Source organism: Strix aluco, chromosome W (genome assembly GCF_031877795.1).
Source record: "Strix aluco isolate bStrAlu1 chromosome W, bStrAlu1.hap1, whole genome shotgun sequence".
Lineage (NCBI taxonomy): Eukaryota > Metazoa > Chordata > Aves > Strigiformes > Strigidae > Strix > Strix aluco.
In genome coordinates, this window is record NC_133970.1 from 5,109,934 (window position 1) to 5,137,200 (window position 27,267).

Genomic DNA, 27,267 nt, shown 5'->3' on the forward strand with positions numbered 1-27,267 from the left:
ACAGTGATTACAAAGAGGCTGTGAGGCTATGCAGGGCAGAAATCAGGAGGTCTAAAGCCCAGCTGGAAATTAATCTGGCTTCAGCAATCAAGGATAACAAGAAATGTTTCTATAAGTATGTCAACAGCAAAAGAAAGACCAGGGAGAGCCTCCATCCCCTGCTAGATGCAGGAGGAAACATGGTAACAAGTGATGAGGAAAAGGCAGAGGTGCTTAATGCCTTCTTTGCCCCAGTCTTTAATAACAAGACTAGTTGTATTGAGGGAATCCAGCCCCCTCAACCAGATGATAGAGACTGGGAGAACGACCCCCCTGCAATCCAGGAGGAGACAGTCAGTGACCTACTGCATCACATAGACACACACAAGTCTATGGGACTGGATGGGATACACCCGAGGGTGCTGAAGGAGCTGGCTGGGGTGCTCGCCAAGCCGCTTTCCATCATTTACCAGCAGTCCTGGCTGACCGGGGAGGTCCCGACAGATTGGAAACTGGCCAATGTGACGCCCATCTATAAGAAGGGTCGGAAGGATGATCCGGGAAATTACAGGCCTGTCAGCTTGACTTCGGTGCCCGGGAAGCTGATGGAGCAGCTCAGCCTGAGTACCATCATACAACACATGCGGGACAACCAGATGATCAGGCCCAGTCAGCATGGGTTTGTGAAAGGCAGGTCCTGCTTGACAAACCTGATCTCCTTCTACGACAGGGCGACCTGCTTATTGGATGAGGGAAAGGCTGTGGATGTAGTTTACCTTGACTTTAGTAAGGCCTTTGACACCATTTCCCACAGCATTTTCCTGGCAAAACTGGCTGCTCGTGGCTTGGATGATCGCACGCTTTGCTGGGTAAAAAACTGGCTGGATGGCCGGGCCCAAAGAGTTGTGGCAAACGGAGTTAAAGCCGGTTGGCGGCCGGTCACGAGTGGTGTCCCCCAGGGCTCGGTTTTGGGGCCACTCCTGTTTAATATCTTTATTGATGATCTAGACAAGGGGATCGAGTGCACCCTCAGTAAGTTTGCAGATGACACCAAGTTGGGTGGGAGTGTTGATCTGCTCGAGGGTAGGGAGGCTCTGCAGAGAGATCTGGACAGGCTGGAGCGATGGGCTAAGGCCAACTGGAGGAGGTTCAATAAGGCCAAATGCCGGGTGCTGCACTTGGGCCACAACAACCCCCAGCAGCGCTACAGGCTTGGGGAGGAGTGGCTGGAGAGCTGCCAGTCAGAGAGGGACCTGGGGGGGTTGATTGACAGCCAGCTGAACATGAGCCAGCAGTGTGCCCAGGTGGCCAAGAAGGCCAATGGCATCCTGGCTTGCATCAGAAATACCATGGCCAGCAGGGACAGGGAAGGGATCTTACCCCTGTACTCGGCACTGGTGAGGCCGCACCTCGATGACTGGGTTCAGTTTTGGGCCCCTCACTACAAAAAGGACATTGAATTACTTGGGCGTGTCCAGAGAAGGGCAACGAAGCTGGTGCAGGGTCTGGAGCACATGTCGTACGAGGAGCGGCTGAGGGAACTGGGGTTGTTTAGTCTGGAGAAGAGGAGGCTGAGGGGAGACCTCATCGCCCTCTACAACTGCCTGAAAGGAGGTTGCAGAGAGCTGGGGATGAGTCTCTTTAACCAAGTAATAAGCGATAGGACAAGATGGAATGGCCTCAAGTTGTGCCAGGGAAGGTTTAGACTGGATATTAGGAAGCATTTCTTTACAGAAGGGGTTGTTGGGCGTTGGAATGGGCTGCCCAGGGAGGTGGTGGAGTCCCCATCCCTGGAGGTGTTCAAGAGTCGGGTTGACATAGCACTTAGGGCTATGGTGTAGTTGGGATCTGTCAGTGTTAGGTTAACGGTTGGACTAGATGATCTTCAAGGTCCTTTCCAACCGAGATGATTCTGTGATTCTGCAGTTTTGAAAATTGCCTTCTGCTAAGACACTAATCAGAATCTAGCAATTGTTCTTCCACAGACAGTTCACTGGCTTAAAGGAACTACATTTTGCATTTGTGCAAGCACAAGACTCCTTATCAGCTGTGGGAGTCCTGAAATGCATCTCCCCCCAACTCAAATTCCGACAGTTCTACAGATTAAAACAGTAACACAAATATTTAGCTGATTAAAACTTGATAATGAGTTTTCTTACCTAAACATTTTATTTAAATTATTCCTCAGAATACTATCTAGAAGATGATATTTCAAATAGTTATATGCTTAGTTGTAAAAGTAATTGCAGGTACAGAGTCCTGCCAGCCAATGACCACTGATAGAATTACAGCTTGATTAACAAATCTAGGTTTATAAGGAGCTCGCAAATCTCAGAGACATGTAATATAGAAATCTGTCCCCCAAAATCTTTATGGTTCATTACCCCCTCAAGTGCAAAGTTATTTTATACTACCATAATTTTTCCATCCATTTTTGTTTGCAAACGTCCAACTTACACCTGATTTAGGGGATACATTGACTTATTCCCTCTCTTCCCAATAAATAACCTAAAGGTACGTTCTGAAAAGAACAATAAAACCCCTTTTTTTTTTTTTCAGTCACAGCTTCATCTGCTGCTAACCTAGATGTCAAATGGTGCAAGCACAAACATATACATTAGGAAAGGGCTGTGGCAGTGCAATTCCTCCTCCCCCCCCTCCTTCCTGGGTCACTCAGTGCTTGGTGCAATTCCAACCCCCCTCCTGGGCCACCTACAATCTAAGGCGGTAAGGACTGCAAATGCAGTGAACCAGAGCATTAAAGCACCCCTTTAACGGGACTGGCTCCTACTCTCCCTATCGCATGGGAGCGGTAATAACAGTCCATCACCTCCTGACAGTCTGGTACATCTGTACGTGGGATGTGGTCAAGGGAGAACAATAACAGAACTGCACATCCAGCAAGTTCTTGTGCAACTGGTGGAAGACACCAGAATACTTCATTATTCAAGCTGGGCCAGAGTGAAAAATTACCTGACAAAAGTCAATTATCTTGGACCCTATAAATAGCAACTCCAAGTGAGATCCTTTAAACTCTCCTGAATTGCAGCAGGCCTGTGACCAGCATCTCCCCTGAGCTAGGACACCTCTCAGGTATCAACTCCTCGAGATACTGTGGCTTTGGGGCCAGGGCAAAGTCAACCCCCCTCAAGTCTCAATTATCACCCATTGAGGAATGCCGATGCACTGTGAGTATTTAATCTAAACTCGAGAAAAGGGAAATTTTAACTTGGAGCTAGCTTCTCTTTCACCCACTCACTGTCTGTTTACCAATGTGTTTAGGTATACACAGTTATTTTCACGAGTGGGGGTACATACTTATTCCACTGGATCCAAATACTTTTGTGAAGTGCTAAGGCTTGGACAATAGGCCCAAGCCAGAGTTGACCTATAGATGAATCCTGTATATTTTATAACTGATAACCATTGTGCTAATAGGTATTGTACTAAGTTATAGCAAACCACCTAGTCTGATGTAAAAGGTGGAAGTGTTGAAGCCTGAGCAACATGCCCTGCACCGAAACTGTTAACTCAGTATGTAATCCCTAATGAAATATGCATGGAGGATGTAGCTATGATGAATGTATCTTTCCCTTCCTTTGTATATGAGCAGAGTAACAGAGTCATGGAGACAGGTGCCTGTCCTCAAGGCCTGATGTGAGACCTTGCACATAATCCAATCCGATAAACAGAGAAACTCTCTTAGCTTCTCCCTTGAGCCCTGGCCAGGCTCTGGGGGGAACCTAATGTGAAATTTAAACCAGATATTTCCGCTTAAAACAAAGGTGCCAGCTATTCTGGCTTGCTGATTTTTAGCATATAAGGCTGGACCCACTCACAGCGACTTTGGAAGCCTCACCTACAGGTGGACACACCGCGTAGGATTTCCCACTTGCAGGGACAGGCTCTCCAAATCCTCGCTGTAACCGGGGCTGCCCAGCGACTGCGGGTCTGGATGATGGTAACGTATGCAAGTGGTGATGGATCTTTCTTAATCACTATTCTCTCTCTCAGGTAGTAATGATTTGATGCATTACCCTGTATTTTCCTATTTGTTTAAGTGCACTATTCTGTCTTTTCTTACTGTATGTTTTCTATATTATTCTGTTATATTATTTAGTTATTTCTAGTAAAATACGCCTGCTCTTTTCACTCTGGTGTCTGAGTTTAATTGATATCCCTAATCAGCAAAACATTTTGTCTGTCTGTGTGTTTGTACATCTTGTGTTTGTGAATGTGCATGTATGTATGTATATATAGATTTAAGGTACCGTATAGTAAGTTAGTGTGAATCTTGTCATCTTGAAATCTGTAGTGAAGTCGTTATTTTAATTATAACATATTTCACTGAATTATTTTGTAAATGTTTAAATTGGTTAATGATTAAGTGCTGCTAGTTATTAATAAATCTTGATTTGCTGCTAAATCGTTACCGTGGTAATACTTTCATCTGCGACAAGGGCTTAAATCAAATCTTTCACATAATCTAGTAGATAGTTATCATGAATGCTGATCTCCACCAACAAAGACCAGACTAACTAGGAGTTCACAACTCTTTATTACTAGTTTGCATGATACCAACTACCAATAGCTAAGTAGCTCAAGTATATTCATATTCAAACCATCTTCCAGCTGAAGAACTGACTACTTCTTGGACAGGACTCATGTTCTTCTGATTTCCCTACTTAAAATGTTACTCTGGTGTAAGAGTTTGACACAAAATGCAGTTGAGAAAACACAAGCTCAGAATTTCCATTTGAACTTGGTCAGTTAGAAACTGTAATACTAATAATGCAACCTTGTATTTTGAACCAATCTGCTTTCTCTTCTAGAAAAGATTTAAACCTAAGTCAGAGCAATGATATTCTGTTCCCCCTTTGATATACTTCTGTGTTTCAAGTACATTGCAAGCTTAAAGATATTCTGAGAAGACCTTGTAACCTTTCAAATAGAAGAAAAAAAAACCAAACAAACAAAACCACAAACCAAACCAACTACAGGAAAGATGATTTTTCCTAACATTTAAGAAAATGCCTTCCTTATGCAAGCAAGGATTTGGAATAAATCTGATCATTTAAGAGAGGGGAAAAAAACCCAATGCTCAGTTTCTCTTAGGAGACCTCAATACAAGACTACACTGACTGCAAAAGGTCATTAGGGACACAGGACATGAGCTTATTCAAACCAAGTCAACAGGTCAAAGCATTAAGCAATGCACTTGCATACCAGAGAGGCTTAGCTATCTAGGTAGGTAGGTAACACAGAAAAACTGTGAGCTTAGGCTTGTATTGAGCAACTGCAATCCCAGTGATCAATTGCAGAGTGGTACATGCTGGCCTTCCTAGTTATCAGAGCAAGCAGACACAATACAGGGAAGAGAAACCAACCTTTGATACACCCTAGAAGACGTACTTTTTCAAACAAGGAAGTTATTTATAATTTGTAAACAACCCTCCTTTGCCTTTCCTTCAAACAACAGTTTTCAAAAATATCTTCCAGAGCTTTTCAATTGCAGCTCCACTAGACCTTCTTTACACTGACATTGATCTGAAATGCACTGATCAATTTTAAACAGATAATAATGCCTTTAGGTAGAGATCCTTGTAAAGTGACAGCTGAAGCTCTGGAATTTATGATTTAAAAAAACAGGAGTGATTATGCTGAAAACAAAATGCCAGAGAAGGCTGCATAGAAGTTCTGTCTAATAAGTAAAACTAAATTTCTCACAGACCAATTTATCAAAATATTCAACCCAGGACCAACTGTACAATACAGGAACAGGCCAATGTCAAAAACTTGATATAGAGACTGGACATTGACAACAATATTGAATGTCCTGAATTATTAATCCATAAAGTCTGTGGAAGCAACATGAAACCATAAGCTTACACAATTAAAAAGGAGGAGAATGAGTAAGGTGATGCCTTCTGTGGCACTATAGCACTTTTGCCACCAGCACCAGCCAAAAGAGCTCTGGCTGCCAGTGTGAACAAGTTAGATGAGGTGGTCTGCTGGACTGGTCCAGAAACCTGACTCCTATTCTGTTAGAGATTTTTGTCTCTAGGATAAGTACTGGGCACTGCAAAACACCACATAAACAATGGAGCTAGAGCTCTTCCACTTGTTTTTGATGATTTTTCATCATTAAGATTTATCTATCCATCAACATAAACTATGCAGTAAGTCTCCTAGCTGATCAGTATATTCTCTATACTGATCAGTATACTCTTAAAATATTCTGAAAATTGAAGTTCAATTCATTAAATACAAACTAACATTTATTCATTCACATATCTTATACCTGATATTGCCTTGGTTTTCCCTTTGAAGTTTCAGGTACCTTTGTTTCAGCTTACACTTTACTTATGCAGAGTGTCTGTGCTGGTTTTGGCTGGGATAGAGTTAGTTTTCTTCATAGTAGCTAATATGGGACTACATTTTGGATTTGTGCTGAAAACAGCATTGATAACTCAGAGATGTTTTCGTTACTGCCGAGCAGTGCTTACACAGAGTCAAGGCCTTTTCTGCTTCTCACACCACCCCACCAGCAAGGAGGTTGGGGGTGCACAAGAAGTTGGGAGGGGACACAGCTGGGACAGCTGAGCCCAACTGACCAAAGGGATATCCCATACCATCTGGAGTCATGCTCAGCATATAAAGCTGGAGGGAGAAGGAAGGGGGAGACATTTGGAGTGATGGCATTTGTCTTCCCAAGTAACCATTACACATGATGGAGCCCTGCTTTCCTGGAGATGGCTGAACACCTGCCTGCCAATGGGAAGTGGTGAATGAATTCCTTGTTTTGCTTTGCTTGCACACGTAGCTTTTGCTTTACCCATTAAACTGTCTTTATCTCAACCCACGAGTTTTCTCGCTTTTACTCTTCTGATATACTCCCCCATCCCACTGCAGGGGGAGTAAGCAAGCAGCTATATGGTGCTTAGTTGCTGGCTGGGGTTAAACCACGACCGCATCTGATCTTAGTAGAAGCAACTTCTTCCCCGACTCCTTTGTTCCACAGTGCACTCACGGGGGGGGGGGGGGGGGGGGGGGGGGCGCGGGGAGTATAAAACCTGCAGGCCAGATCCAGCTGGTGAGACAAGAAAGGTGCAATCACATTCAGTTTTGTTTCCAAGACTAAAATTATGAGCTTGCAAAAGCTAAGTTTAAAGACTACATGTTTTCTCTCCCCCTATCCTTCAAATTAAGGTTTTGCCTAAAAGGTTTAAGTCACCCAATTGCAATGGTGATCTAAAGCATCACTGCCACTTTTGAATCACAGCTCTGCATGTACAGAAAACTGAAGTCATTAAGTAGCAATACTACTGCGGTACTGCAACCTAACACCATCCTGCACATGGCCTTGAATAAATCGGTCCAACTCTGCTATGCTACCACATGTACTATCTCAGCCCCATTCCCTTCCCTCCCCATAGGTAGTACAGAGCTATGCGTATAGCTCTGTTCTGTATGAAGAAAAGGCGAGGAGGAGGCAAAACAGTTTTTTCCCCTCTTTCCTGACAAATGCTGTTGCAGAGCAGAGATGCCAGGTATGCAGGGGCAGCCCTAGGAAGCCAGCAGTTGCAGGAATGCCTGCACAGGGGCAGAAAGTCCCATGCTCCGAGGATAAGGGAAGGAAGGTGAGGAAGAGGTCTGGCTGATTGCAGTACCACCTCTTCCTCTTATTCCTTAACACCCTAGATCACAGTTGGAGCAAGATTCCCCCCATCAAGCTCCCACAAAAGCCTCTTAACCCCATAACAGGCTGTGAGATGCAGTACACCTTCTATCAGTAGCACAGCCACTGAAGTTACATCACCAGTCACAAATCAGCTGTTCTTTAATTTGGCAATACTCGTCATTTAGGAATATCTAGTGCTCAAAGTGCTTAAATTTGACATGAATACATTTTTACTGAGTCCAGGATAGCAGCTATATTAGTTGCACTACCAAGTGCCAGAGTCCACCTGCTTATCTCTATTCTAATGAGACAGCATAAATGTCATAAGATTTCTGTAAGACTACTTTTTTTTTAGCTTGTTTGGAATTTTTAAGTGATGTGGGGAATAAAAACACTTGATAAGGTAATTACTCATTTCCATCTATTGTGATTTATTTTACTAGTTAAAAAAACAAAGCAATCCTAACTTTCCCTTTAAAATGATAGATTTTGAGCTATCAAAAGTCAAGAGAGTTCTTAAATTATACTAAATAGCTTCATAAAAGCATTATATGTTTTACTTCTAGTAAGCACCGAGCTAAACAGAACACAAGGCATTATTAGGAAGTTCGAAACTACAAAACTGAAGTATTCTTATACCAGTGTATACATCCATGGTATGTCTGCACCTCAAATGCAGAGAAAGATATGATCCTCTTCCCCATTCAAAAGCAGAACAGCTAACTGGAAAAGATCCAGAAAGAGGTAATAAGAATAAACAGAAATGTGGAGGGCTATGACCCATGAAGTAAACAAGATTTTGGCTCTTCAGCCTACAAGAAGATGCAACCAAAGAATAAATACAGTAGAAATCTGAAATCATAAGTGGCATAGGGAAGATGAGTACTATGGCTTTCACAACACAAGACCCAGAAACCCAGAAATTAACAAATTACCTGATGGCAAGCTTGACAAAAACCACACACATACAAACAAAAGCAGATGTTTCCTTCTTCACAAAAGACTTACGTTACCACAGGGAGGAACTTACTTCCAGATATCATGAGGTACTAACCATTTACTCAGATTTCAACAGCAATCAGCTCTTAGAAGGCAAGGGTTATTAAGCAGAAGGGTATTCCCTTGACTCAGGCAGTCCCCAAAACTGCTGGAAAGCAGGGGAACGTAGGGAAAGGAGTGTCACCCTACTTGCCTGACCTCCCTCTGCTCCCCAGGTCCAGCCCCAGACCAAGCACCAGGACTTCATCCCTCTGAGCTGAGGTTCTCACCTCCATTAAAGGGTACCTTCAAAAGCAGTATCGAGACGCCATGAAGGAGGAGCAAGGCCACACGTTAACTCAGCACCCACAGGCTCACTCCCCTCCATGACCGGGGGAGCGGCCCCCCAACCTGTGAGCCCTCCCCTAAAAGGCCAGTGGCCCCGCAGCCGCCCCGCCAGCACTTCACATCTGCTGAATCACGACGGAGGCGCGGAGGGTCCCTCGCCCCGGACAAAAAGAAGCAGCTACGAAGTTTGGGCCTAGCGGTGGAGCGAAGGGCCCGGAGAGTGGTCAGCTGTGCCCCCCCCCTGCCCAGGCCCCGCTACAAGGGAGACTGAGACCAGCACCCCCACCCCCTACCGGCTCGCTCGTTACCTGGCGGCCCCTGGCTGGTGGCTCCAGCTGTCCCCGCAGTCACTGCTCAGCCCTATGAAACCTGCACCGTATCGCCAACTCCAGCCCCGCGACCAGGCAACACCATCTTGTCTACCTGCCCTCCACCTCACCTACCCGGCGATACGCTAACGTCACGCCGCAAGGTCACCTGCGCCCTGCCGACCCAATCAAGAGGTGCTCACGGTGACGTCACCTCAGCGGAGAGAGGGGCGGGCAAGGGGAGCCCCGCCTCTTTCCGCGAGGGGCGGGGCAGTGGTGGCGGGTGGCGGCGCCCAGGCTAGTCCTTGTCCCTGTCCTGTCCCTGTCCCAGCCCCAGCCACGGGCCTGTTCCCGGCTCCGGCCCTGCTCGGGGGCTCCTCCAGCACCTCCTGCCCCTCTCCCACCTGGGCACAGTGACAGGCTCCCCCGGGGGCTAGATGAAGGCGTCGAGCCGGGCCCAGAGGGGGCATTTTGCCTCATATGCCTAAGCTCCTTCCTTCAGTGGTCATGGCTGCTTCGACGTCTGCCCTTGTCCCCTCACAAAGGACTACATGCCCACCCGGTACAGCTGAGGGGGCACTCCCTCCAGGATGCACTGGAGCATGGCACTTTCCCCCAAGAGCAGCTTTGGCAGCGGTTTTCAGCCTTTTGAGAGGGCCTTGGTCCAAAACGGAGGGGTTTTGTCCAAGATGCAGGTGTCAGTTGTGTGTATGTGAGGGAGGATGTGGAGAGGGGGATTAATCATGGTAAATCACGACTGAAAACAGCCAAACTAGAATTATCCCTTGGGCTTTTTGTCCTCAGGGGAAGCTGGAAAGCCTGTGAGGTTCTCTTATAGTTTTTTTTAATTTGGCTTTTAACAGCACCCTTGTTTTTGAGGTTTGTTAGATGAAAACACAAAAAAAATGGCATAAAATAAATGCCTTTTTTATCAGGAAAATAGTATGCTTACTGACTTTATGTGACTTGAGGCATCAGAGCGTTTCAAGGGGTCAGGAGCTGGCTTTTTTTGCAGTCTGCCTGCACATCACATGTTTCTTTTCCTCTCTTCCTTTTTCTTTTCTCTGCAATGTCACTTGCAAAACAGTGATGATTAGGTTTGAGTTACTCTAATTTATGCCTCCATAGGCATAGGAAAAAGTGCATACGAGCTATGTGGACATAAGGAAAAGTACACATCCATCCACATCAGTTTTAAAGCAGCATAATTAAATACAAATATTCCATATTGATACCATAAGCTGATCTGAAATAACCCTCTAAGACTCATTTTGGAGTTTTAGAAAGTAAGCATTTTTTATTGCTGCGCTGGATGCACAGAGGATAGCTCCACCTAATGTGCATGCCAGGGTATTCAACAGCACTAAATATATATGGTTAAAGTATACATATTCATCACTTTTCTGAGAAATGATTAACATATTAATACAGTCTCCTGGAATTCATTAACATATGCAAATGCCCTTAGCACATGCATCCTCATATTCTTTGGTGGTCTTCAGTGGTCTTCAGTGGTCGTCAATAGTCTTCCTCACTGTGTCCGCTAGCTGAACTCGGCTTCTGTGCATGCTCAATCCTACTCCCTACCTATCTTACATACCTCATTTTCTACAAAACCAGTTTGCTTTGATACTACCCCCTTTATCTATTCTATTCAAAGACAGTGTCTCAGAACAGGCTTCCTTATCTACAAACATTAGGCCTGACTATGTAATTCCAGTGGGAAAGGAATGCAGTTTTAGCAAGAGAAGAACCATATGTCCCTCAGTTATTGTATCAATATGTCCTTTAATTCCTCGACAATATGGGAATTTCCTGGTGGAACAGAGTACCTCAAAGTTTGACTAAGCATTACCTCACTGTGCACCAAGCAATGTGCACCAGACCCTCGTATTCACTCAGAGAAGCCAGATGATAAAGCCAAGCTGTCTGCTAGTTAAAAGTGTCTCTCTAAGGGAAACCTAAGATGGAGTTTTGCAAATCAAAGTTGGTGCCAGGTATTAGCCCTTCCGGGCTGGCAGTAGAAGGGGAGGAAGAGGTGTTTGATGCTTGCAGTCAGATTTTCCCACAGGAAAGATGGAGAACTTCAGTATAAATTGTGCATGTTGCAATCAACAGGAATATTCTCACAGGCTGTCTCTCAGTGTGTGATACCAAACCCATGTATTCTGCTGCTTCGAGCTGCTGGAGTACCCTTCCCATGTCTCCCCAGTGCTGTGGCATCACTTACTCCTCCTTGCTCTCGGGACTGTGATATAGCTGCTTTTTGTTTCACATGAGCAGCATAGGCTGCCAAAATAACGCCTGTCCCTGCCCTCCAGGCATTGCCCAGCAAGCTTCGGTTGCTCAAAAACAAACAAAGAAAGAAAACAACTAGCCTACACCTCTCCTATGCTTAAATTGATGTGGCTCGGGGAGGCCGCCAGCTAGCCCAGCCGCCCCGCTTCTGACGGGGCCCTGCTGCCTGGCAACCGCAAAGGGGGCGGGCCAGCTCGCCGCTCTGCCTCCTCCGGTTGCTAGGAAACGAGGCTCTCGGTGGGGGAGGGGGAGCCGCCGCAAAGGCGCGACGTGAAAAAATCCCGGTGAAAATGTCGTGAAGCGCGGTCGGTGGGGTTTGCGGCAGAGACGGTGACCGTGTCCGGCTTTCCGCACTTATATGCCCCATCCCCCACCAGCTGCTTCTCCTTCCTGCTCCATGTGCGGCCTGCGTCGGGCTCTCGACCTCTCCTTCTCCTCCTCCTCCATCTTCTACTATGGCCCGGAAAACAGTTAGCAGGAAGCGGAAAGCGGTGGTGTCTGCCGCCTCGGGGCCCGGAAAGCTCCAGGGGGACCAGGTAGGCTGGGGAGGTGTGAACGGGTGCATGATGGTGGGGGGAAGCCCTCGTCCCTGGGGGGAGGGGTGACCCTGACTGAGGGTTGCCGTGTCCCGGTGCCTGGTTGGGGTGGGGAAGGAGAGGAGGGCAGGGGGGGTCCCGGTGTCTAGGGAAGGTGTTCTGTGGGGCGGGAAGGAGTAGTCTGCCCCCCCCCCCCCCCCCCCGCTTACTGCCCTGGTGGCGCCGGGGGCTCTCCCGAGTTCTTGTTGCTCCCCTTGGGTTCAGCCGTTTGGCCCGTAACCGCCGGGTCCCTGCCACCCTCGGGCTGAGCGATGCTGTGGGGCGACCCCAGGCCGGGCCGGAGGAGGCTGATGAACGGTCTGTATCAGGCGGCCCCCGCGGTGTCACCCCAAACCTGCTGAGCTCATGGCAGGGGGCTGTCGGGGCTGCCCTCTCCTGTTTAAAGTGCTTCTTTGCTTCCTCTTGTTCCTATAAGCATCTGGTGTCTCAACAGTGCTGAATCGATGTGGACTGTTTTCAGTATCATTTCAGCGGGTTTTTTTATGTTACTGAAGGCTGTATTGTAAGCCTTGCTAACAATTTTTGTAACAATTTTTGTAAGTCTTGCTAACACTTTTTTTTTCCTTTTCATCTTGCTAAATATTTTTTACTGAGAATAAAGTAGGTCAATGTAGCTTCTGGAATGTGCAGCTGAAGGTTGGTGCTTTTGTGAAGAAGAAAGGGGTTTGAAGATAAGACAGTAATAAATAAGACAGTTGGGGCCTATTCTTGAAGATAACAGGAACAAGGACAGGACAAATTAAAACAAACCAGCTCAAGACACAACACAGCTGCACAACACCTCCTAAACAGACCTTTGTGAGCATGCGTGAGCACTGAGGGCAACCAGCAGACACGGTGAGGAAGACTGCCAACGACCACCAGGGACCCCTCAAGACCACCACCCAGCAAGAAAGTGCATGTGTGATTAGGATGCAGATATTGTAATTAGTTCCAGGAAATCTAATGCATATGTAACTCATTTCTCAGAGAAGTTATAAATATGTATAATATCACTGTATGTTAGCTGCCACTTATAGATATGGGGGCACGCTCACCTTTGCAAAATTATTCACGTGTGTGCCCAGCGCTGCAATAAACAATGCCTGCTTGCTAACACTCCAAAATGAGTCTTAGAGAGTTCCTCTGCCGGCTTTTACAATAACAGTATCAGCATTTCTGAGTTAATCTTCATGTATGGTATTCCGTGGGTAGTTTGGAAGACTTCAGTATTTTGCTGACAATATCTTTGAATTTAGAAGGGTCGTGTCTTAAGTTTGTTCTAGTTGCTTTATCTAATTTCCATGCTTCTTTTTCACAGTATGGGTGTGATCACTCACTTCACAAAAGGAAAAGACTACCCCCAGTGAAAAGGTCTCTGGTGTATTACCTGAAAGGTAGAGAGGTCAGGATGCAGAATGAGTCCAGCTATTACCGCCTGTTGCACGGATATGCAGCCCAGCAGCTTCCCAGCCTCCTGAAGGAGAGAGAATTTCACCTCGGCACCCTTAATAAAGTGTTTGCCTCCCAGTGGCTGAACCACCGACAAGTGGTGTGTGGGACAAAATGCAACATAGTAAGTGCCACCTCTCTTTCTCTTCCCAATGTTTATTAGTCCACCCCCAAATGATGCTTACTGTAATTGAAGCATGTAGGCTGCCAAGGAAAATATTAGGAAGTAATTAAGAGTGGAGTCCAAATCGTGCACAATTAATTTTGAATGAAGGTAATGCTTAACCCATTCTCATCTGAAAATATGGCACTGTACAGATGGCTGGAAACCTGAATGCAAAGGCCTGTACCTCAGTGCAGCATCTGTCTGATCTGCACAGAGCAATTTACATCTATTTGCAAGATGGAGAGCAACAATGGGGTTGGACCTTTCTTCTTGTCCTGCAAATGCAAAGTTAATGAATGCCGCTAGCTTTGCTATATCATAGATAATATGCCTGGCAGAAGTTATGCTCAGTCTTATACGGTTTGGTTTTATGTATGGTTCTGTGCTGCTGACTTTGAAAAGTTGCTACAAAACTCAAAACTATGGTTTGCTAAGCTAAACTCCAGATATTCTTCAGAGTAGCTAGAAATGTTCTAAGCTTAAATTTCAGATCTTCAGGATTATCCTTTGCTTTTTTTACTTTGTGATTATTTTTTTTTCCACTCTCTGTTTTCAGTGTTCAAATAACTTCCCTTGCTTATGTACCTTTATATGCTTTAGCAAAAATTGAAACCTCTTCAGACTCTTAATGTTTCAGATCCAAAACATCACTTTATAAGGTAATATTAAAATAATGTCCTATGTGATTAATAAATGGAGGAGATAATACTTCTTAGGTAATGTTTCTCTGCTGGAGTTAATAGCTCAACTTCGTTGGCTGAGGTTGCAGTTTCACGTATGAAGTTCTGATTGAATTAGTGCAAAATCCCAAATCTGTTCTTTGCAAGTTGGTTAGTGCCACAGAAATTAATTGGTCGTTGTAAGGAATGTATAGATCAAGCAGCTCTTAAACCTCAGAGTATATCACTTGATGTGATTGTTTCTTTGCCTCAAGATATTTATTTTTTTTTTTTTTTTTTTTTTTTTACACAGAAGCAGTACTCAGTGATCTGACTTGTAAGGGACAGTGGTTTTGTGTTGTGTTTTTTTTTTTTTTTTTTTCATTTCAGATGCTCTGTTATTATTCATATTATTCATAGTTACACAGCAGAAGGCTTTCATGCAGTAGCTCTTAAAAAGCAAGGCATAACTGTATAAACACAACAGTCTGTTAACAGGAACAAGCCTGAAATAGAATCTCTCTGCCTTCTTTTTCCATGTGTGTTCGTTGCCTCGGCTGGTCATCAGCCAGCACTGTTTGTGGAACAGTTTACTCTAGCGAGATGACTGTGTTTTATAGAGCTGCAACAATTTTGCTGTGTTCTGTAACTTCTGTAGTTCCAGCACTGCTACAGTGAAGATAAATGGGCAAGTGCGTTGTTAATGCAACCTAGCAGAAAAATTGTTTAGGACCAAACAATCACAGAACTGAAGAGGGATTCAACCGTATTGTTGTTCCCATTGCATATGTGTTATGACCTGGACTGGGAGCCCAGGGAGTCATAAAGGTTTTGTGATCCCCTCAGATTAAAGTGAAATGACACCAAACAACCAGTTAAAAGTGTTTTACTTGCAGTAGAAACAACTTAAACTTGCAAAAGGTTAATAAGTGATGCGGTCTATTATTGATAAATCTATAAGAAAGGAAAGAAAAGGAAGGGAGAGAGAGAGAGTTAAAGAATCTGGATCACCACCCCAGGTTCCAGTGTTGTCTTGAGGTCCGGTCATCTTGGGTGGTGGGTGCACATGCAGCAAAGTTTTCTGTTGCCTTTTAAGTTCAGCTGATAAGCATACTAGACAAAGAGAGGCAGGTATTCCACAAACTCATTTGCATGAGAGATGGGGAAAAGGCGGAGCATGGGTTCTGTGCATGTGTTGAGGGGGAATGGATGGGGTGCACTAACCCTTTTGTCCAACTGAGTTGGTAGTCGTCATCTCCCCCTACCACCTTTATATTCATCAGGTTTTTTTTGGTCAGGTGTTTTCATCAGTTAGCTCCTTTCTTAGACTAACCACAAAGGCCACAACTTGTCCTTGAGGCTTTTCATGTTGATGAATGTTTGAGGCATTAACTCCTTCAGTTCCTTACACCACCCTGTGACTCAAACATTTGGCAAAACTTCAAGGTAGTCGTTGTCAGGGGTGGTAATCCAGATATATTGAACAGAGGGAGAAAAACAGGAAACAATGCAACAGACCATGCATTTCACTATAGCAATACTTGCCATTATTGCAAAAAATACTGACAAAATCATAAATCCAGTGTTTACAAGCCATCTTCCCCACCCTGTTGTCACCAAAATCGGGAATAAAACTCCCTAACGCTGGGTTTCACATTAATGAGCAGGCATTACTTTATTCGGCTGGGGACATGAGGGAATTGTTCCACCTAATGTGTCCACCATATGTTGCCTCAGCCAAAGCTTATATCACTGTTACATACGTATGTATTAAATTTCCCAGAAGTAATTATCATATCTACATAGTTGTTATGCATGTGGCTTGGGTCTCTGAGGGGCTTCCATGGGGTCTTTGGCAGTCATTAGTAGTCATTAGTTACAGTCCTTGATTACTATTCTAGTTCTGATGAGTTTTTAAGTACATTCCAAGATAAAATGGCACAAACCGTCATTGCTGATTAAATTAGTAACTATCTTACAACACTCTGAGTCCCAGTGACTTTAGGAGAGAGGTCAGCCATGATCCTCTGTCATCAAACCAGTCTCTTGGTTGCATCGCTTGGAAAAGTTCTCTAGTCTTGTCTGCAACTTCTCTCATCTTGGCTTGGGCTTCCTCAGTTGAAGTGGAAGCATTATGGATAGTTATACAACATTCCTTGTCAGTTAGATTCAACATCCCACATACCCCCTGCTTTTTTAACAATAACATATCCAATGCTAATCTGTTTCGAAGGATCATTTTTGATGCTTGTTGAACTTGGGTGTTAAGTTCTCCAAATGCATGGTCTGTCCAATTGGACAAATCATGCATTTGCCAAGTTATATTTTCCAGGACAAATTGGTGTCTTCTAAGGGTCACATATGGGGTGAATATATTTTCTAGCATCAGGGATACCTTCATTCCCAAGGTATAATAATCAGGTATCGTGACTCCATGTATCGCCTAGTCAGGTTGTGCTTTTGGACCATCAGCATCCCGGCGCCATGGGATTTCGAGCAATTAAACACCTTGTGTGGTCGGAATTGTCGGAATACCAATTCCACATTTTAGACCAGCATGTCCTTGGATATTTAGAGGAGAATACATTTTGCCATTTGAACATCCCCAAAGGGTACCATAAGGGGCTGGGTACTGGGTATTTTGACATGCAGCCTTATTTTTAGGGTTATACAAACTGATGTCTAAACCAGACATGGGATGTTCCCACCAAGTACACATATCTCTAATGAGGGTTCTTATTTCTTGGACAAACCAAGTTTCCAATGGGTTACCTGCACCACTGGTACAATTTAATTGGGGGGTTACCTACACCACTGGTACAATTTAATTGGGTCATACACATAAAAAAAGGAGACACACTGTATTCCAGTACCCTTTCAAAATCTTATTTGCTCCACGTCCATTCCCAGGCCCACTGGTTGAGGATGGGTTTTTTGGGGATCTCTATACACCACAAAGGTTTAAATTCTATATGGTAGTCAAGTTCAAATGGGATTGTTATTTGTGTTGGTGATGTTTAGATTAATGAGGCTGAATTGAATTCCTTCTTCAACAGATTTTGGTAATGCTATACAAACACCTTGACTGGTGTTATCCCAGATGTGCATGAAACCTTGAATCAAATTCCAGGCTAAATTTGGAGAATCCTTTCCCTGTCCTCCAATGGAAAGGATGAGGACAAGGGAGAAGGCTCTCCAAAACATCTTTCCCTATAATAACAGACAACAATTACAAATAACAATAAACTGATAGCACAAACAATTGATATAGTCAGGGCTAACATGGATCCCTTACTATCTTTCTCTGTTTTTCTCTAATTCTACAAGGAATCTGTAAGTTAAAATGAGGGTATTAATATATACATAAGGAGACAAGTTTCTGCGATGGATCTGCAAAAATACATAAAATCACAGAACAATCCATCTGGTGTTGATTCTATATTCTTTTCCATGGGCATTGGTGGCTACCCAGGCATATAAATTGAATGGTGTCTTCAGGGTTAGAGGTACTGAAACAAAGAGCTTCACTCAACAGTCAGGATTGAGTATAACTGTCAAGCAGGGATTCTTTATTCACAGCGCTGGGCAGCACTGGGGATTGCTCCACCACGAGTGCCGTGCTTACTAACAAAACTCTCTGACCAATATACACAAAAAGCATACATATGCATCACATCTCCTAGAAAAGGCAGTCTTATGCTAATGGCTTCTCAGAATTCATTTACATAGTCTGAGCATGCGTAGTAAAAGTAGAGTGAGGGTCTTCTCCCCTCCTTAGGGGTCCCCACAGCCTTTCTCACACCGTCCGTTAGTGAACTTTAGGTTTCTCATGTCCATATGTGGGCATGGAGTGACCTCATCCGTCCTTCAGCTCCTGTTTGTTCCAAGGAGGTTAGTTCAGACCAGCTTCCAGTCACTTATCTTGGCACTGGCATCTTCTTAGACACTTGTTTTTTAGGTTCCAGCTATTAGGGGTGTACTGAGGGATTTTTTCAGGCTGTCCAAGGTCTGTCTTATCTTTACTAGGCAAGGAGTTAAAGGTTTCAAAATATCTTATAAGTGGATAACGGGGTAACGACTACAGAGGGTAGTTAGGAAAAAGTATAAATGAAATTATATACATTACAGTAAAATACAGGAAAAATACAGGGAAAAATAAAATCTAGTAAAACATAAGTGATGTCTAACATTAAAACTAAATGTCCTACTTTGCAGGTCCCTGTACATTAGCAATTTCAAGTATACTTGTAGCAGCTTCCCTTCAGTACCTCCCCCACTGTCGGGAGGTCCACTAAAACTGGTTGTCCCAGATAATATAACAGGTTTGACAAGTCTTTCTGGTCCTTTTCTCCAGGAAGTAGAGAGGGAGGCCTGGGGCAAAATGCAGTGAGTCTGGGGCACCCATTTGTTCCCCAGCGACTATGAAGTTTAAGAGCTTTTGGTAGCCCATTTGTTCTCTCTACTATCCCATTAGCTTGTGGATAATAGGGAGTGTGAAATACCCATTGTATTCCTTCTCCTTTTGCCCATTCCTGCACCACCCTAGCAGTAAAGTGGCTGCCCTTGTCTGATTTGATTGATTGAGGTTTTGGTAAGTGACTAAACCATAGTTTCAACCCTTTTACTGTATTTTCTCCAGCTGCCCATCCAACAGTCTCAGCGTGGGTGAGTCCCAATACTACCTCCACCCCTATGAGAATGTATTGCTTCTTTTTTTGGTTTTTAAACAGTCTTCTATAATCAATTTGCCAAGTCTCCCAGAGACCCTTCCCATCCTGGAAGGGGAGAGGGGGGGTCTTGCGAGGGGTGTCTTTCTAATTGGGTGCAACACTGACCACAAGCAGTAATAATAGTGTTGCACAGTGCCTTGCGGAAAACAGACTCTACAACTCAGAGTTATACAGCAGGTATGTTTACTCCGGCCGGGGTGCAAGGGGATTTCTCCACAAAGCTTGCACACCCACTGCACCTTTTACCAAAAACTTATCGAGTGTGGATATACATATCCATTGGATTACTTTACTCATTACCGAGGCCCAACTAGTTAGAGCACATCTGTTCCTCAAGGACAAACACATGATATTTTGCTGAACACTGCAGTTCTTGGTAGATTTTCATGGTAAACTGGTTTGTTTTGATGGACACAGTAGTCCTTGGTAAAATTCCACAGAACAGTGTGGGCAAGCAGGATTCTTAGCAATATTAAAAAATACTATAAGTAGTACTATAACTTGCTATAAGTAAGTAAATAAGTTGCTAAGCATTTTGCTATAAGTAAATAAGTCTTAAAACAAGTAATAATTTCTCTGTATCAACAGTGTTCAAGTAGCAGGCCAACCCCTGTGTCCTGGTTTAGCTAGGATAGGGTTAAGTTTCCCCAGCAGTGGGGGGAAGCTCTAGCTGGGTTATTCAATACCATGCTGACATCACCTCCTGGTGCCCGAAGCACGGGAGAATCGGTGAACGTGTACGTTAGGCGATCTCTCTGCTCTCACGGCTGTATTGGTAGATATCTTGCTCTGTTCATTGTTATCACTGTTATTGTTATTGTTCGTTTTGTTGCTGTTGCACTGTTGTATTAAACCTCTCCTTATCTCACCCCCGGGGCTTTGTATTTCACTCCCTTTGTGGGTGAGGGGCAGCGGCCACATGGTCTCAGACCCCGGCAGGGGCTAAACCACCACAACTTTTAATCCACCCTTTTATTCTATACCATCTGCGTCACATCCAGCTGCCATTTAGCAATTAGCATTGACAAAGTAAAATTAACAAAAGCACAGTATAACTCACGGTGTGTTTTCACCCACAATCAAGTCCCCTTGTGGCACGGATCGGACCTCTCCATCCTTCTGCATCACCCACCAGGTGGACCGAGGTCCTTGAGCAAAAGCAATCCCGTGGATGGGTTTGCCTTTGCCCGGCGCAGGACTAACCCAGACCATTTTTCCCAGCAGGTCCTTCATGCGCACCACAGGGACTTTATCCCCGTCTACAACACGTGGAAGTTTTGACTGAGCCGGGCCAGCTTGATTGGCAGATCCTCTTGTGTTGACTAACCAAGTGGCCTTTGTCAGATGTGTGTCCCAGTGTTTGAAGGTTCCACCCCCCATTGCTCTCAATGTAGTTTTTAACAGTCCATTGTAGCGCTCGATCTTCCCAGAGGCTGGTGCGTGGTAGGGGATGTGGTAGACCCACTCGATGCCGTGTTCTTCTGCCCAGGCACCTATGAGGTTATTTCGGAAGTGAGTCCCTGTGGTGGTTTAATCACTGCTGGGGTCTGAGACCACGCGGCCACTGCCCCTCCACCACAAAGGGAGTGAAATACAAAACCCCGAGGCTGAGATAAGGAGAGGTTTAATACAACAGTGCAACAGCAACACAACAAACAACAACAATAACAATAACAGTAACAGTGATAACAATGAACAGAGCAAAATATCTACCAATACAGCAGTGAGAGGACCGGTTGTACAAAACCACGCGCTCCGCGCTCTTGCATCAGGATGTGATGTCCGCATGGTATCTGAATAACCCGGCTAGAGCTCCCCCCCCCACTGCTAGGGAAACTTAACCCTATCCTGGCTAAACTAGGACAGTCCCATTGTCTGACTCAATCCTCTCTGGGGTGCCGTGTCACCACGGGACTTGGTCTTCAAGGCCCAGGATGGTGTTCCGGGTGGTGGCGTGGGACACTGGATAAGTTTCGAGCCACCCAGTGGTTGCTTCCACCATTGTGAGCACGTGGCGCTTGCCTCGGCGGGTCTGTGGCAGTGTGATGTAGTCGATCTGCCAGGCCTCTCCATATTTATATTTCATCCATCAATCTTCATTCCGCTGGGGCTTCACCCGTTTGGCTTGTTTGATTGCAGCACACGTCTCACATCCGTGGATGATCTCTGCGATGGTGTCAATGGTGAGGTCCACCCCTCGATCTCGAGCCCACCTATATGTTGCATCTCTGCCTTGGTGGCCCGAGGTCTCACGGGCCCACCGGGCTATGAACAGTTCACCTTTACGCTGCCAGTCCAAGTCCACCTGAGCCACCTCGATCTTAGCAGCCTGGTCTGCCTGCTGGTTATGCTGATGTTCATCAGTGGCTCGACTCTTGGGTATATGGGCGTCCACATGGCGCACCTTCACAACGAGGTTCTCCACCCGGGCTGCAATGTCCTGCCATACTTTAGCGGCCCAGACGGGTCTGCCCTTGCGTTGCCAGTTGCTCTGTTTCCATTGCTGCAACCACATCCACAGGGCACTTGCCACCACCCACGAGTCAGTGTAGAGATAGAGTCTCGGCCACTTTTCTCGCTCAGTGATCTCCAAAGCCAATTGGGTGCCTTTCACCTCTGCGAACTGGCTCGATTCACCTTGTCCCTCAACAGCTTCAGTGGTTTCTCGTGTGGGATGCCACACCGCAGCCTTCCATTGTCGATGTTTTCCCACAATGCTGCAAGACCCATCAGTGAACAGGGCATATTCTTTTTCTTCTTCTGGCAGCTTGTTATATGGTGGGGCCTCCTCACCACATTTCACCTCTTGTTCTGGTGACATCCCAGATTCTTTGTTCTCTGGCGAGTTTATGATCACTTCCACCAATACTGGGCGGTCGAGGTTCCCTATTCGGGCCCGTTGTGTTATCAACGCAACCCATTTACTCCACGTGGCATCTGTTGCATGATGTGTGGAGGGAGCCTTTCCTTTGAACATCCATCCCAGCACCGGCAGTCGAGGTGCCAGGAGGAGCTGTGTCTCAGTGCCGACCACTTCTGAGGCAGCTCAAACTCCTTTGTATGCTGCCAGTATCTCCTTCTCAGTCAGGGTATAGTTAGCTTCAGAGCCTTTGTATCCCCGGCTCCAAAAGCCTAGAGGTCGGCCTCGGGATTCCCCATCTGCTCTCTGCCAAAGGCTCCAGGAAGGGCCATTCTCCCCGGCTGCGGTGTAGAGCACGTTCTTAATTTCCTGCCCTGTCCAGACTGGCCCGAGGGCCACTGCCTGGGCAATCTCCTGCTTAATTTGTTCAAAGGCTTGTTGTTGCTCAGGGCCCCATTTAAAATTGTTCTTCTTGCGGGTTACGTGGTAGAGAGGGCTCACAATCAGGCTGTAGTTTGGGATGTGCATCCTCTAGAACCCCACAGCGCCCAGGAAAGACTGAGTCTCCTTTTTGGTGGTTGGTGGGGCCATGGCTGTTATCTTGTTTATCACCTCCATTGGGATGTGGCGACGCCCATCTTGCCATTTTATTCCTAGGAACTGAATCTCCCTTCCAGGCCCCTTAACTTTCTGTTGCTTGATGGCAAAACCAGCCTTCAGGAGGATTTCAATTACCTTCTTTCCTTTCTCAAAGACTTCCTCAGCTGTGTCCCCCCATACAATGATATCATCAATGAACTGCAGATGTTCTGGAGCCCCACCTTTCTCCAGTGCAGTATGGACCAGTCTATGGCAAATGGTGGAGCTGTGTTTCCACCCCTGGGGCAATCGATTCCAGGTGTACTGGATACCCCTCCAAGTGAATGCAAACTGTGGCCTGCACTCTGGTGCTATTGGGATGGAGAAGAACGCGTTAGCGATGTCAATTGTGGCGTACCACTTGGCTGCCTTCGACTCCAGCTCATACTGGAGCTCTAGCATGTCCGGCACTGCAGCACTCATCGCTGGCGTAACTTCATTCAGGCCACGGTAGTCCACGGTCAGTCTCCATTCGCCGTTAGGTTTTCTCACTGGCCATATAGGGCTGTTGAAAGGTGAGTGAGTCTTGCTGATCACCTTCTGGCTTTCTAGTCGACGGATCAGCTGATGGATGGGGACCAGGGAATCTCGGTTAGTGCGGTACTGTCGGTGGTGCACCATCTTGGTGGCAATTGGCACTCGCTGCTCTTCAACCTTAAGCAACCCCACCACCGAGGGATCCTCTGAGAGGCCGGGTGAGGTGGACAATTGCTCAACCTCCTCCAGGGCAGCTATACCAAAGGCCCACCGGTACCCTTTTGGGTCTTTAAAGTACCCTCTCCTGAGATAGTCTATACGTAGGATGCACGGGGCATCTGGGCCAGTCACAATGGGGTGCTTATGCCAGTCCTTCCCAGTTAAGCTTACTTCAGCTTCTAATAGGGTCAGCTGTTGGGACCCCCCTGTCACTCCAGAGATGCAGATGGATTCGACCCCACTGTGGCTTGATGGCATCAGGGTGCACTGTGCGCCAGTGTCTACCAAGGCCTTATATTCTTGTGGGTCTGATGTGCCAGGCCATCGGATCCACACCTTCCAGTAAATCCGATTATCCCTTTCCTCCACCTCTCTGGAGGCAGGGCCCCTCTAATCCTGCTCACCATCACTCACTTGATCTAAGAGTGACTCCTGCAGGAATGATTTCCTGGTCCCCTCAAGAGGGTCAAGCATACTGTTGGCCATTCTATTCTGTCTGGGGGATTTCTGACTAGACACTGGAGCTGCATCTCTCTTTGAAGACTCCCCTTTCATGGTGGTCTTCCCTTTCAGCTGCTGTACTCGTGCAGCTAGGGCGGGAGTGGGCTGTCCATGCCACCTTCTCATGTTTTCCCCATGGTCGCGGAGGAAGAACCACAGGGTGCCCCGTGGTGTGTGCCTTCCACTGCCCTTCTCTTGGGTGGGGAAACGCCTGCTTCTAATGGCTGAGACATTGTCCCGTGCAGGTGGAATGTAGGACATGTCCTCTTCCACTTTCTGGAGCCTCTGAGACAGTTCCTCTACAGCTGAAACCAAAGCATGTTGGGAGGAAGGGAGACTTCCCTCATATTGCCGGAGCTGGCCAATCACTTCGTCCACTGTTTGAGTCTGGGTGTCTCACCACCAGGACGCTACTGCTAATGCTTTGGAATGTGCCTCTGGTCCACTTTGCAGGAACTTCCACCACATCAACTGTGTGCAAGGGGCCTGACCTGGATCCATTGGTGACCCCTCATCATTCAGATCACCATAAACCATGTCAAACACAGTCAGTTCCCTGAGGTTCTGAATGACTTTCTCCATGTCGGTCCACTTGCCTAACTGACATAGAGCATCATCCTTGTAGGGGTACCTCTCCCTCACAGCGAGCAGGAGTCGCCTCCAAAGGCTGAGGGTTTGAGCCTGTTTCCCTATTGCCTTGTCAATACCAGCCTGCTTGGCTAAATGTCCCAGCTGCTTGGCCTCTCTCCCCTCCAATTCCAAACCAGCAGCTCCACTATCCCAGCATCGGAGCAACCAGGTGCAAATTTGCTCACCTGGAAGGCGGCTGAAATCCTTCCGCATATCTCGCAACTCACTCAGGGATAGAGATCGGATGATTACCTCCGGCTCTTCCTCCTGCTCTCGTGATGGGCCTGGTTCATTATCACCCTGTACATTGCGAGGGGATTTTTTGGTATATTTGGTTTTCCGTATCGGGGCGACTGATATTGGTACTGCTTGTCCCTCTGGCTCAGCTGCTGTGCTGGTGGAGGCGACTGGTACTGGCGCTGCCTGTCCCCCTGGCCCAGCTGCTGCACCAGTAGGTTCACTTTCAGATCCTGCAGCCCTTTCTCCCCCTTGAGGGCAGTGAACAGTGTTAAAGATGACACGGTAAGCATGGGCAAGCCCCCAGCACATCGCAGCAAGTTGTGTCTCCCGGGGTTTGTCAGATTGGCAGCACACCTTTTCCAAACACTCCACCAGTTTATCAGGACTCTGCACTTGTTCGGCAGTGAAATCCCAAAGCATTGGGGGTGACCACTGACTCAGGCACTTGCCCATCTTTTCCCACACACCTTGCCTTTTATAACTATCTGCCCTCGGGGTAGGTTTCCGGGTGGTGCTATTGTTGGAGAAGTACCACATGGCCCAAAACAAGATCTGGCAGACATTCAGAAAGCACAGAGCCGCAAGCACACTGGCCTGGATGCTCCAGGGATAGCTGAAACTCTCAAAAACCAAGAGGATCTCTTCCCCTAGCTCACCCATAGAGGGGGTGAGACCCCTAACAAAAGCCCAGGCAGCAAACAGGTACCAGTTCACCCCCACAAGCAGTGATACAAGCCCATTATAAGCAGTCAGTAGCCAGTACAGTAAAACAAGACCCTTGACACATTTTCCACCGCCAACAAACGCCAGCACTGGGAACACACAGGGGATATAAGGATTAATCCAGCCCCACCACGCAAGCAAATTGGCCAGCATTGCAAATGTTCCTTATCAAACAATACAAATAAAAACAGAAAAATTACACCTAACAGATTGCTCTAACACACCTTCTCCTTTTGTGCTTATCTCAGCCCTCTCGAGCCCCACGTTGGGCGCCAAAAGTTGTGGTGGTTTAGTCCCTGCTGGGGTCTGAGACCACGCGGCCGCTGCCCCTCCCCCACAAAGGGAGTGAAATACAAAGCCCTGGGGCTGAGATAAGGAGAGGTTTAATACAACAGTGCAATAGCAACACAACAAACAACAACCATAACAATAACAGTGATAACAATGAACAGAGCAAGGTATCTACCGATACAGCCGTGAGAGCAGAGAGATCGCATAACACACGCGTTCACTGATTCTCCCGCGCTTGGGCACCCGGACCTGACGTCAGCATGGTATTGAATAACCCGGCTAGAGCTTCCCCCCACTGCTGGGGAAACTTAACCCTATTCTAGCTAAACCAGGACATCCTGCCACCAGCTTCTTTAAACAGATCTTTGGCCCCTGAGTGACCATGTTTCACATGTAACCACTCTAACAGATGTTCCCACTTTTCTTCATCAGCTTCTCTGCCATTGTAGCTAAATAGGTTAATGAATCTACTTGATTATTCCAAATGTGGGCTGGGTGATTCCCCTTTTGGTGTGTGGCTACCCATCCCACCAGGGAAGTTTCCTGTTTAGCAACATTTAAGATTTCCTCCCACTTTTCTTTTTGCCACATGGGTACGTGGTTGACTTCCCACTGATTTTGTTCCCGGAAGGGAGCTGCTCTGTACACCCTTTAAATACAGCATAGGAATCTGTATAAATAAACACTGGCTCTTTGCTCTCAGCTTCTTTCTTTATCACACTCCAAACTGCAATCAGTTCTCCTACCTGAGTGCTTCCCTCCTCTTCTGTTACAAGCTGCTCTCCTGAAACAACATGTAAGGCTACTGCTTGGTATTTCCATACCCTCCCTTCTCTTTTTGAGGATGCATCAGTAAACCACACATTCCTCAGGTGAGGTTTGAAAGGAGGAGCTGGCTTTATAAGGGAAGGGTGGGTTTCCTGATCAGATTGGTTATTGGGTGGCTCCTGTATCTATCTGAAGTACCTTGGGCTCCTTCTTCTGTCTTGCACATGTGAAAATAGTGATCTAATCATGCATACAACTTCCTGACTGTTTCGATGTGCCACCCCTGCAGGGGGTGGGATCCTGGCTAATACTGGTTTCAGGACCTTAAAAGGTCCTCTCAAAATAACTGGTTGTCACTTTATGGTCTTTTTGTCTTCCTGTAAGGCCAGGCTAACCACAAAAAGACCCTTCTCCCAAATTGAATAATGTTTTTCTGCATCTTTAAAACTTCGTGAATGAAACCTGATGGGATGAGTCAGACCCTCTGGCCCGCATTGCCGCATACGTATGGATAGCCCATGGATTGCAAAACCCCACTCCATATGGAGTGGATCTGTTGGGTGTATTGGCCCTAAGGCTTGGTATACCCCAACCTCAGAAATGAATAACTTCAAGGCTCCTTCATGGATGGGGGTCCAATCCCAAGAGACACTTTTATGTGTTAGATCATATAGGCGTTGGGCTATACTGGGGAAGTCTGGAATGTGTTTTCTCCAAAATACCAACAGACCTAAGGTGTGTTGGA

At 46.2% G+C, this 27,267-nt stretch overlaps 2 protein-coding genes across 10 annotated transcripts in view; one reads left to right on the forward strand and one right to left on the reverse strand.

The window, feature by feature from the left end:
- The window catches only part of LOC141917554 (ubiquitin-associated protein 1-like), an 84,722-nt gene extending 75,223 nt beyond the window's left edge, over positions 1-9,499 (reverse strand). For 4 of the 5 annotated variants that reach the window (XM_074810816.1, XM_074810817.1, XM_074810811.1 and 1 more), the window contains exon 1: positions 9,295-9,481. The gene's annotated coding sequence lies outside the window, so the exon portion shown is untranslated. Of the gene's footprint in view, positions 1-9,294 lie in introns of all 5 variants that reach the window. The other variant, XM_074810814.1, reaches the window with a different exon arrangement.
- Positions 9,500-11,851: 2,352 nt separating this feature from the next.
- Positions 11,852-27,267, forward strand: part of LOC141917555 (DDB1- and CUL4-associated factor 12) — a 41,408-nt gene continuing 25,992 nt past the window's right edge. The window contains exons 1-3 of one of the 5 annotated variants that reach the window (XM_074810820.1): positions 11,852-12,128; positions 12,783-13,111; positions 13,489-13,743. In XM_074810820.1, coding sequence (XP_074666921.1) covers positions 13,579-13,743 — 165 coding nt within the window. In that variant the 5' untranslated portion in view covers positions 11,852-12,128; positions 12,783-13,111; positions 13,489-13,578. Of the gene's footprint in view, positions 12,129-12,319; positions 13,112-13,488; positions 13,744-27,267 lie in introns of those variants that run through there. The other 4 variants (XM_074810821.1, XM_074810818.1, XM_074810819.1 and 1 more) reach the window with 4 other exon arrangements.